We start from the raw sequence: 12,686 nt of genomic DNA, 5'->3' as shown, positions 1-12,686 counted from the left end.
AGTTCCTTTTGCCATATAAGACAACATATTCTCAGGTTCTACAGATCAGAATGTGGACATCGTTGGTAGTTCGTTACTCAGCCTACTATGCTTACCTTGCAATTGTCACAAGAGTAGGTTTTGGTAATTTTTTCAGCAAATAATACACAGACTGAATAAGATACTCAACTTCTTGTTCTGTGCTGATATGGTGAAGAAGTTCTGAATAATCACAGGTTAGACCAGCTTGGTGAACCTGAAAATAAGACAATTAAAATTGCATTCTAAGACTTTGTTGTTTTGAAAGATTCTTTAATCAGTAATGGCCCTGTTGATATATCTTTTAATTTTTTAATGGGAAGGGATTGTTTTTGTCCTTAGCAGTTTCTAAGTCATAGAAGTCATCTACTCTCTGAAATTTTGGTAGAACTGGCTACATACTCATCTGGGCCTGCTTTTCTAGCACTAATAATTCACGTTTTTTTGATTATGGGGTCACTTAGTTTCCCTGTCTTTTCAGTCATTTTTGATAATTCAAAATATCTGGTAAATTATATATTTATTTCACTTAGAGTTTAAAAGTTGATATACAACTATAATATTCTCACCTTTTTATATTATTTGATTTGTTTTTTAAATGCATGTACCTTATATTCAGAGCTTTGAGAAGAGTCTTCCTTCTGTCTTATTGAACATATTGTTTCCTTGTGTATCCTTTATGTATAATTGTACATTACTAGTATCTATATGTTTTAAACATAAATAAATGGTGTTCTAGGCTTAGCATCAAAGTAGATATTCTCCAAAACTAGAAATAAGACTGACTACTATTTTTGCAATATTAGCTTTAATGTTTTGAAAACTAGAGCTCAAATATGTCATAATTCTGCCTAAAGTACATAAGAGCAATGTGAAAAACACGCTGTTTTACGGGTGGTTTTAGATATTCTCCAATGATTTAATCAGTAATGATAGGTCAATTGGGAAAATGGTGGATTCTTCATGTTCCTTCCCCAAAATAATCAATCCACCCAAGTATTCTCACCATGCAGCTATAAGCACATCATATTTATGTGACTAAACCCTTGTCATCCCTTTCTCCAAAACAACACTACACAGAACCCTCTCACAATAAAAAATTCTAGATGTAACGATTAAAGCACACTTGCCTGAAGATATATTTGATAATATCACATGAACTAAAAGCATTTTCAAACCCTGGGTGTCTACTAACTCTCACTCTTAACAGTCTTAAACAAAAATGGGTCTGGGATTAGTTCAAGGTTAACCAAGAAATTCTTTTGCTAGTATTTTTACTTTTCCAAATTAAGCATTAATAGCTTAAACATCAGCTCAAATAATGTGGCCTGATGGATCCCACAGCCAAAGGAAATAGTAAAACACCTAAGAGGCAGAGCAGTTGAAGGTCTCAGTTCTTGGCATAAAATCTGAGAAAAGTCACTTGAACTTTTAAGTTCCAGTTTTCTCATCTGAAGTACTGGCTAAAATGGAAAAAAGAATAAAAGCTTCAAAGACTATAATCTAAAAATAGAAGAAATTATGATTAAAAGTGTCTTAGCCCAGGGATTTAGCTCAGTCGCTCTGGAGCCTGCCTTGCAAGCACAAGGTCCCAAGTTTGATCCCTGGTACAAAAAAAAAAAAAAAAAGTGTCTTTGGCCACAGGATTCAGAGCTGACATACTCAAAATGCAGTAGCCACAGCTTGCCTATCTTTCTCTTTTGGTTTCTATAATCAGAAGTTTTCAAAGAAAGAAAAAAAGAAAAGACAAAGGGAGTATAAATTGGACTCAATAAGAAATGAACAGCTTTAGAGATTCTGGACCCATTCTTCTGTGGTGAAGAGAGGTCTGTCAACAAAATTAAAAAGGAGTAACAGTACTGTTGCATTGTATATAGAATTGAGAAAAACATGTTTTTTCTAGAAAACTTTTCCAGTGTTCTGCTTCCTAAAAATTGTTCTATTTTTTTCACCTATTTCTTTTCTTAGTAATTCATCTAGACTTTAGGAACACAAATAAAAATGAACTATCTTCACAAAAATCAAACTGTTTTACTCAAAAAACTGCCTTTAAAAAGGGTCAGTTTTACACTTTAATATAAATATTTACCATTTCATGGTCTGGCACTTCCATATGTTTTTTCAAACTCTGTACAAGTGGAATTAGTGACTCCATTCTGGAAAAAAGCCAACCCAACTCAGTTAGAAACCACAACCACCTCAACTAAAATTACAGTAGCAAATGATACATTACACTTCACACTTACCATGGACAATATGCTTTGTATATTTAGGAAGGAAAGATAAAGCTGCTTGAATGTCATCTTAAAATATGAAGAGGTAAATGTTCTCCATTGCAACCCCCACGTTTTCCTGTGCTCTTCTTGTTCCCCCCACTCCAACCACATTCTCCTTGAACCTCTGAGTTCCCAACAGGGCTTCCTGTGGACACTGAAGTGCTACCCAGGCAGCTCAGCAATCACAGTGACTTCTGGGGGAAGGGACTAGATCCAAGATTTTAAAGTATCTGTGGTTACCTTTGATATTGTTTTAAGTTTTAAACTTGGCTTGAGACTTCGTAAAGTCACAAAACAGTGGGTAGTCTTCAATATTTCTAGGACTCATATCTTGTAATTTATTTTTCTATCTTCCTCTCCCATCATAATTTCAAAAAAAGAATAAGTTTTAGTCCGGGGATTTAGCTCAGTGGTGCCACTGCCTGCCTCACAAGCACAAGGCCCTGAGTTTGATCCCCGGTACAAAAACACAATAATTTTTAGAAGTAACTCCCTATACTGAAAAGAAAAAGCATTAACCGATGTTAAAGTGTCTGATCAATGTTTACCAATGTGATTAAACTATTATGAATTATTTTTCCATACCACTGCTTTCCTTAATGAAAACAATGAAAGTTTCATGATATTTACATTTCAGGAATATCTCTGAATATTTTAAAGTAAAATTTACGGTGAGTATGTTCAATAGGTAATACACATACATAGCAAAAGAAAGTATTTCTTGCTCATATACTTCATCTCTTAGTCAGGATTCATCTCACCAGAGGCAACCACTATCCCGGTTTCAGTATTCTTCCAGAAAGCTGGTAAATTATTATTACTATTATTATTATTTTTCCTAGTATGGGGGAACTACATCCCCTCTGCCTTTAATTTTTTAAACTTTGAGACAGGGTCTTGTTACTTTCCCCAGGGTAGGCTCAAACTTGCTATATTCCTGCCCCAGTCTCCCGAGTGGTGGGATTAAAGGCATGTGGCACCATGACCAGCTCACTGATGAATTAGTTTTAATAAGCATCACATGACAAATCTAAGGGGTTGTTCATATTCTCACCTAAACACACTATGATTCTAACCTCTTATCATATGTTATAATACCACAGAATGTTTTATAAGCAATTGTTCACTATAGTGTGTGGGGGACTAATTTTAAAGTAAGTCAGTCTGGTCTTCCTGTGTGCATAAGGATAAAAATTTTGTTTAATGGTTTTTAGTTTTCTGGCCAGTTTACAAGACATGTTAGGGAAAAGTAACTATTCTTTCATATCAGGTTTCATAGGACTTTTCATGCTTTCCAAGTAATGTTAAAATAATGAGAATCGGCCACATAAATGATTAGATGAAGAATCAGGCCTTCAAATCTTCCTCCCTCATGTCATGAACAGATTGAAAATAAACTCCACTACTTGTAGCTGGGCTTTTCATTTTTTTTAAGTTGACACATAATTGTACATATTTATAGGATAAAATGTGGTACTTCTACTCATGTAAATACTACGCAATGATCACATCAGGGTAATTGGTATGTATATCCATTACCTCAAACATTTATCACTTCTTCATTGAGCTATTCTTAAAGGAAGCCAATGTTCCTATTGAATTTACCTGTCAAGTAATTTAATTCTCTGTTGATGGATTAATTGTTTCTTTCTTATTCTATTTAGGACAGGGACTACCCATATATTCATCTTTAATTCTCTGTAAGACCTAGTACAACATGCTTAGGGTCAGCTCTAGCACAACAACTAAAAGCATGTCCACTTACAATGTGACTTTGGGAAACTTACTTAAAACTCTGTGCCTTGGGTTTCCTCATCTATAAAATGAACATAGTAGTAATGTATCCATAGGTCATCATAAGGAAAACAATGACACAATGCAAGGGAAATCCTTAGATACAGACTACACTAAAAACACTCAATAAATGCTACCATTGGTGAACCTGTGTCGAAATAGGGATTGAACCCAGGGTCTTCACACTGTGCTATAGCTCCAGCCATTTTTATTTTAAGACATGGTCTTGCTAAGTTTCTAAGCTGCCCAGGATAGGCTCTAACTTACAGTCTTCCTGCCTCAGCTTTCAAGAGTGTGTGTGTGTGTCAACATGCCTGGCTAAATATTCATTTTGAAAAAGCAATTTATCTATCAAATTTAGGAATTTGTTTAGGACTGAAAATTAGTAGACTTGGAGTCAAAGAAAATGATTTGGGACCTTACCCAGGGTTTGAAGCCCATCTCTGTATAGTTTCTTCATCATCACCATCACACAAATCAGCAAAAGCTGCTTCTAAGTCTGCTAACTGATGAATTTGAGTATCAACAGTATCTACCAAATCTTCCTTTAAATACATTGAAAAGCTGAGAATATACAATTATTCTTTCAAAAAACAAGTGAAATCCTATATAGTGAAAATTCTTGACACATTATTTTCATATACTAATGGGCTTGACCAATAAACAAATGCACACGTGTGCACATGCAAGCACGCATGCATGCACACGGGTGCAAATACACACAGAATTTGGACAGTCTTTTAAGATCACGCTAAAAAGTTACAAGATACTACTAGACAAGTAACAAATGCATAAAATCTAGAAGAAATAAATGGTGGATACCTCAGTTAGGTTGCTAGCAGGCTTTTTAAATTGGTAGAGCTCTTGTAAGATTTTGTATTCCTCCTGGAAAACAAAACATCTAAGGTTGATTTTTTTCAGTGATATGCTTTACATGAAACATAGATCATGTGTGACAGAAGGAGTGCATCTTATGTAATTATTCAATGGTTTGTTTTGGAGAATCAGGCAAAATGTATATTATAGACTTCCGTTGTAAACAGAATTTCTTCAGGGCAACTCTTACCCGGTTGGGCATGAGAATAAAGTATAAATATTCACTGTGGAAGACTAGGTAGCCACTTGGTCATGAGATTAAAATAACATCTCATCATATAGATGGATATATTCTGGGATCTTAATACATTTTAGCTGTGTATAGGAGGTATACACATCTTTGATGATGATAAAAAAAGTTTTCAGGGTACAGCCATTAAAATGGACACTACTTCAGCACACTACTTAAGTCTTAAAGAAGCAGATTGGCAACTACAAAACTTCTCTTAGGAAGTTCCACTCAAAGGAAGAGAGATGCCTGCCATACCAACTCTCTAGGATAATGCCTCCCCTTGTTTGGCACAACCAGACAGTTTCATTATGTAGGTGGACACACTTGGGCCAAATAACCCTATTTAAGACTACTGCCAGGGAGAAGTCCTATCTAAGAACTAAAACTTACTAAATACAATGTTTAGCACTATTCTCAGTGCTTTACCAATCCCAACAATCCTGAGTCGAGTCTGATTGTTTTTGCAGTGTTAGGGATGGAACCCAGGGCCTTGTGCATGCTAGGCAAGTACCCTACCACTGAGCTATCTCTTCAGCCAGCCACATATTATTATTCACAGTTTATATTTGAAAAACTGCAGGTCAAAAAGTTAAGTAACTTTCCCAAGATCACAGAGTTTATAACAATAGACATAACAAACAGAATTCTCTACTATCTTTCTTTATGATATTAAAAACACACCTACTAAATTCTAAAGTAGAATGAAGACTTGAGTATCCTTTATCCAAAATGCTTGGGACCAGAAGTATTTCAGATTTTGGATTTCTTTTTTGTGCGTGTGTGGTACTGGGGATTGAACTCAGAGCCTTTTTACTAAGCTACATGCTCAGCCTTTTTAAAAATTTTGAGACAGAGTCTTGTTAAGTAGCTTAAGCTGCTCAGGCTGGGCTCAAACTTGTGATTTTCCTGCTTCAGCCTCCCACAGTGCTGGGGTTACAGTGTGCTAATGTGCCCAGCTAGATTCTGGAGATTTTTGGATTTTAGAATATTCTGGATAGATTTAGTTCGTGCATTTCATCATGATGCTTGAAAGATGCTGACTTTTGGAGTATTTTAGATTGTGGAATCAGGAATGCTCAAACTGTATATAATTTTAAAAGATTAAAAAGAAAGAAGAATATGTGACAGAGTGTAGCTTCCAAAACCCTAAATAATTACTATCTGGCTATTTGCAGAAAGCTTCCTATGCCCTAATCTAGAGAAGTACCATGTAATTCTCAAGATCCATGTTTTGAAAATAGTGCCGACCTGAGTGAACATTTCTTTGAAGGGGTTCTTGACAGAAAAAAAATCTAAGTCAGTATCTAAAATAAATGCATTGCCTTGCTTCAAAATTTCCAGAATCTCCTGAGTGCAGGCTGTCATCTGGCACTGCTGACTTGCGGAAGAACAAGAGCATGAACACGATGGCTCTTGGCAAGCTTGGCCCATGCTCTGTGCTCCCGTGTCCTTTCCCAGTCCTGAATAAGAGTCACAGTGGGTGGAGGCAGTGCTTGCTGAATCTTTCCCTGCTAACTTGGGCTTCTTTGCAGAAGACACTGCAGCATTTTCTTGATTGGCACAAAGTTCATGAGGCTTTACCATAATTACATCCAATTGTAATGGTTTTTGGTTCTCTAGCTGGTCTTCAGGTACAAAGAGACCATCACTTAGGAAGGAATGATCTGTACTTGTGACCCTGGATTGGAGGAAAAAATCATTTTAAAGAAGAATGGACAAATTAGCTGACATTTTACAATAGCAGTACAGATACAAGAGATATATTTGACAAAAACTGAGAATTGTCATTAGCATTTGTTCTTCCTGTTCTTTTGTAGAAACATCATACTCCAAATCCTCAGCTGGGCATACCACTGCCCAAAGTGAAGAGTACAATTCAGTCTAGCTATGGCCATTTGACTAAATGCTGGCCAGTGGCGTTGAATGGAAGAAAAGTGTCTGGAGCCTTGCTGTCCCACTCTGCTGACTGGCAGGTGAACACGGAAGGGGCAAGTTAGCTTGGACCATGAGGACTCTGGAGACAGTGAAACCTAAACACAGAAGAAAGTAGAGTTCCCCAAACTGTGGATTTGCCACCTAGGCTTGGACTGTGGTGGTGAACTCTAACATCAGAAAGAAACAAACCCCTTTGCTTAAGCCAGTGCTACTTTAATTTCTCTCATACCAGCTGAATGTTTATCCAAAATCACTTAAGAGAAAAGCTACAGTTGAAAATAATTTGTCTTTAAGAAAGCTCCCTTTGACATTCAAAGCTTTGTTAAACTCTATACAACCATAATATTTTCAACATGAAAAGCAACCTAAAGCTATCCATGCACTTGTAGCATGCGTTCCACCAGTTGCAGACCTGTCTCTTTTTCTTACTGTCTCTTTCTCCCTCTCCCTCCTCACCTTTCCCTCTCTCCCTCTTTCTCTGTCACTGTGCTGCCCAGGCTGGACCCCTAACTCCTTACCTCAAGTGATCCTTCTGCCTTAGCCTTCCGGGTATCTAGGACTAGGTGCACCACCATGCCCAGGGGAATTTCTCATTCTAGGCACAGTGGCATGTCCTCCGCACTGGTAAACACTTACAGCAGTGCCTTGGTAAACACTTACAACAGTATAGTCCAGTATACTTTTTCCAGAGATATACCCTCATCAAGCAAAAATGACAGCATTTACATCCCACCTGCCCACACCTAGCATATACGGTTGTACGAAAAATTGATGAATGACATAATAAAACTAATGTGCAAGCTTATTAAAAACTGTACCATCCTGGGCCAGGGATTTAGCTCAGGGGCACCATACCCATCTTGCAAGCACAAGGTCCTGAGTTCACTCTCTGGTACCAACAAAAACAAAAACAAAAACAAAAACAAAACTATACCATCCTAAGAAAGACAAAGACTTTATCCCCAACCCAAACTGATCATTTTTGTTTTTTCTTTTTGGTACTGGAGATCAAACTCGGGATCTTGCACTTGTGAGGCAGGAGGCAGAACCACTGAGCTAAATCCCTGGCCCTAAATTGATCTTCTTTTTAATAATGAAAGTTTTACTTTGAGCCTGTTTATATACACATAATCTCAGACTGCATATATGGACTATTGTTAATTACATAAATTTTTACTTGCAGGATTAACTAAAATCATGAGACAATCAAAATACTCCAGATATTTTTGTCACATAGAGTTTCAAATGCTGTGTCAAGTCATGCAAAATTATTTAATTTTGCATTTTAAATTAGGCCCACTCACTTATAAAATCTACTCTTCCACAAAGACCAGGATTATGAACAATACTCATTATATGTTGAGTCCTAATTTTTCTTTCAAATTATATAATAAATTCTATTTTCATATATCATAACAGTTATCTGTGCAAATGGTAAGAAAAATTTATGCTGCCAAATTTATGCTACAGCAGAAATAAAAAATATCATTTTCAATAAGAAAGACTATTTCATTTTTAATATATTATCATTTCATCCCACTATTCTTCAGTTCTAGAAAGTAGTGATTATAATGCTTAAAATATGCATCTCATTGCAAGAAAATTTAGAAAGTGAAGAAACTACTGATATTTTAAAAGCTATTACAGTATCAATATACAATACATAGAGAACACTGATTAAATAGCTTGTCCAGGCAGTTGGAGGGTCCTCGCCCACGAGGAACTTGCCGATCCAGCCTCCTTCAGACTTGTACCTCTCTGGATGCAGTTGGAGGGCCCTCGCATAACTTGCGGAACCAGCCCTCTTCAGACAGGCACCTCTCCGGACGCAGTCAGAGGGTCCCCGCCCGCGCGGAACTTGCTGATCCAGCCTGCTTCAAACTGGTACCTCTCCGGACTCAGCAATCCACTGGATGCCCCCCCCCCCCCGGCCTCTTGGGTGTACTGACATCTGGTTCCACACTACAAAGACACAAAGGACACCAGACTACCAGACCATGGTACTGGGTAAATTGGAGCAATCATCACCTCCCATCGGAATTGGGACTATCATCAGGGGAAGGGCAGCTGGAACCTGCAGTACAACCCTGCAGAGTTCCAACACTACAGGAGGGCAGGGAGCTCAACTTGAGACTTGCAGCCAGAAATCTGCCCGAACCTCACCGGTCTGTGACTGGTTTACTGAGACTCATTGATTTATATCTGCACACTGCTACCCACCTCGTTCTATTGTGACAACAGAGACATACCCTGAAAGAGGCCCTTCATTTTTATTTTTATTTTTTATTTCCAAAATTAGTAGTATTGGTTTGTTGCTTTTTCCTGTTTTCTTTTCTTTTTTCTCTTATCTTTAATTTTTTCTCTTCTACTCTTTGCAAATTTTTGTTTCTCTCTCCTTTTTTTTCTTCTTTCTTTTTGCTTTCCTTACTCTCTCTCTTATACTCACTCTCCTGCTATCCCATATTTTTTTATCTCCCCTTTTGTCCCTGTTCTGGCCCTCATTTGGATTTCTTTATTTTTCTATTATTCTCTTTTTCCTTCTCACCTGTGTCCTCTGGCCACACTGCTAACCTTCCCCTATTCTTCTACTTATCTGTCCCTCCCTCCCCAACTCCTTCTAACTCCCCATCCCAAAGAGTAAAGTGTTATATTGAAGAGTTTACTCACTATAATCATGTTGGTTTGGTCCTCGATCTTGATTTAATTCACAAAGTTAAAGGTGATAGGTTAATAACTACCATAAAATATCATTTTCTAAGATGTACTTGATGCAATGGTGTTGCTGATTGTATCACTAGGGCTAAAGTGTTGTTATTGGTCTAGTCAGTGATCCTTTCTAGTATAATGATAATGAGATAGCCTCAGAGTCATTAGAGACTCAAAACTTAAAGACTAGCTATATATGGAAGTCACTTCTGAGAAGTAATCATTCCATAAGGGTTCTAATTACAAGCAACAAAGATACTTACAATAAGCAACGTCCAAGTATCAACCCAGGAGTTAAACCAAGGAGAGTACCAAAAACAAAACTGAGAAAACATTTAAGCAAGGCTCAAACTCAGACTTCCACCCCACCAAGGGTCCCTGGGGAAAATGAGGTGGTAAAGTCTGATAATCAACCACCTGGACACGCTGAACTGATAGCACGGGAAGTAACAAAACAGATGAATGAGGCTCTAGAAAATTTAAAAGCAGAAATAATCTCCCAGGTATCTGCAGAGATGGTGAGCAGAGTGAAAGACATGATTAGGAGCTCTAGAACAGAAACAGCTAAAAAAATAGATGAGCTCAGAAACATGCAGGAAGCCATGAATACCCAGCATAAGAAAGAAATGGAAGCCATGATCACCCAACATAAGAAAGAAATGGAATCCATGAAACAGATTCAAACAGATATTCAGGAGATTAAAAACTTCATTGAAAGTATGTCCTATGTGCTAGCAGGTGGTCTATTCTGGAGAATGACCTGTGTGCAGCCGAAAAGAATGTGTATTCCAATTTCATGGGGTGGAACACTCTGTAAACATCTATTAAGTCCATTTGTTCAATAAATTGGTTCAGTTCTAGAATTTCCTTGTGAACTTTTTGTCTAGATGATCTATTTGTGATAGAAGGGTATTGAGGTCCCCCACTACAACTGTGTTAGTGTTTATTTGGTTTTTCATGTCCATTAATATTTGTTTTGTATAGTTGGGGGCATTCATATTTGTTGCATATATATTTAGGATTGTCATCTCTTCCTCTTGGATTGTTCCCTTCACAAGGATGTAGTGACCATCTTTGTCTCTCTTAATTAGTTTTGGTTTGAAATCTACTTTGTCTGCAAATAATATTGCTATCCCTGCTTTCTTCTGGGTTCCTGTGGAATGGAGAACTTTTTTCCAACCTTTTACTTTCAGTCTATGAATTTCTTTTTGAGTTAGGTGTGTTTCTTGTATAGAGCATATTGTTGGATTTTACTGTTTAGTCCATTCTGCCAGTCTGTTTCTATTGATTGGTGAATTGAGGCCATTAACATTGATGGTTATAATTGATAGATATTGGTTCATCCTTGTCATGATGTTTTACTTTTGTTGGCTCTTTTATTTCTTATTTTCCCCCTTTCCCTTTAGTGTCTTACCTTGCCTGGTGGCTTCGCTCTGTTGGGCCTCATGGAGTTGTGACCTTCATTGTTTTTTTTTCTAGGATATTGTTTAGAATTGCTTATAGTGCTGGTTTGGTGTTCATAAAATTTCTCAGGTTTTCTTTGTCATGGTAGTATCTAATTTCCCCATCAATTTTGAAAGATAATTTTGCAGGATACAACAGTCTCGTTTAGAAGTCATTTTCTTTCAGGGCTTGAAATACTTCACTCCAGGCTCTCCCTGACTTGAGGGTTTGTGTTGAGAAGTCTGCTATGATTCTGATGGGCTTTTCTTTGTATGTGATTTGATTCTTTTCTCTGCTTGTAGGATTTTGTTCTTCTGTTTGATTTCTGGGATCTTGACTATTATATGTCTAGGTGTAGAATTTTTTTTGATCATGGCTAGTTGGAGTTCTGTATGCCTCACTTATCTGTATCTCCAATTCTCTACCTTTGTCTGGGGAGTTTTCCACTATTACTTCTGTGAATAGTTTTTTTTCTGTCAATTGAAATTTATCCTATTTTTTCATGGACTCCTGTCACTCTTTTTTTTTTTTTTTTTTTGGTTCCTATCACTCTTATACTATTCTTCTTTGCATTGTCTAGCACCTGCTGGATTGATTTCTTGTGGTTCCTTACTATTTTTAAGAAATCTCTGTTTTCATTGTCCTTAACTGTGATCCTGTCTTCTATATCTGATATTCTATCTTCAGATTCCCTTAATCTGTTGTTGATACTTTCAAAGGAGTTTTTAATCTCCTGAATATCTTTGAATCTGTTTCATGGATTCCATTTCTTTCTTATGTTGGATGATCATGGTTTCCATTTCTTTCTTGTGCTGGGTATTCATGGCTTCCTGCATGTTTCTGAGCTCATCTACTTTTTATCTGTTTCTGTTCTAGAACCTCTAATCATGTCTTTCACTCTGCTCACCATCTCTGCAGATACCTGGGAGATTATTTCTGCTTTTAAATTTTCTAGAGCCTCATTCATCTGTTTTGTTACTTCCTGTGCTATCAGTTCAGCATGTCCAGGTGGTTGATTATCAGACTTTTCCACCTCGTTTCCCCTGGGGTTTACCCTTGGTGGGGTGGAAGTCTGAGTTTGTGCCTTGCTTAAATGTCTTCTCAGTTTTGTTTTTGGTACTGTCCTTGGTTTAACTCCTGGGTTGATACTTGGACGTTGCTTATTGTATCTTTGTTGCTTGTAATTAGAACCCTTATGGAATGATTGCTTCTCAGAGGTGCCTTCCAGATATAGCTGGTCTTTAAGTTTTGAGTCTTTAATGACTCTGAGGCTATCTCATTTTCATTATACCAGGAAGGACCACTGAGTAGATCAATAACACCTTAGCCCAAGTGTTACAATCAGCAACACCATAGCATCAAGTACATCTTAGAAAATGACATTTTGTGGTAGTTATTAATCTATC

At 37.2% G+C, this 12,686-nt stretch overlaps 1 protein-coding gene across 1 annotated transcript; it reads right to left on the bottom strand.

The window, feature by feature from the left end:
- Positions 1-91: 91 nt before the first annotated feature.
- On the bottom strand, positions 92-6,984 carry LOC101713319 (UPF0489 protein C5orf22-like). Its single transcript, XM_087197283.1, has 6 exons — positions 6,944-6,984; positions 6,445-6,874; positions 4,911-4,973; positions 4,512-4,633; positions 2,108-2,174; positions 92-235 (listed from the first exon to the last, which is right to left on the bottom strand). The coding sequence occupies exons 1-6, from the start codon at positions 6,982-6,984 to the stop codon at positions 92-94; spliced, it is 867 nt and encodes a 288-aa protein (XP_087053409.1).
- Positions 6,985-12,686: the final 5,702 nt, after the last annotated feature.

Source organism: Heterocephalus glaber, unplaced genomic scaffold, assembly GCF_053883595.1.
Source record: "Heterocephalus glaber isolate CG9 unplaced genomic scaffold, H.glaber_assembly_v1.0 deba00001662, whole genome shotgun sequence".
Classification (NCBI taxonomy): domain Eukaryota; kingdom Metazoa; phylum Chordata; class Mammalia; order Rodentia; family Bathyergidae; genus Heterocephalus; species Heterocephalus glaber.
Note: the sequence above shows the minus strand (reverse complement) of the source record. Positions and strands in the feature narration are given on the sequence as shown.

Excerpts from the sequence above, each read along its gene's own strand:
- LOC101713319 (XM_087197283.1), bottom strand. The coding sequence starts at position 6,984 with ATGACAATTCTCAGTTTTTGTCAAATATATCTCTTGTATCT. Across the intron at positions 6,875-6,943 it reads CAAATATATCTCTTGTATCT|GGTCACAAGTACAGATCATT; the intron begins GTACTGCTATTG and ends CCTCCAATCCAG. Across the intron at positions 4,974-6,444 it reads TCAAAGAAATGTTCACTCAG|GAGGAATACAAAATCTTACA; the intron begins GTCGGCACTATT and ends TTTGTTTTCCAG.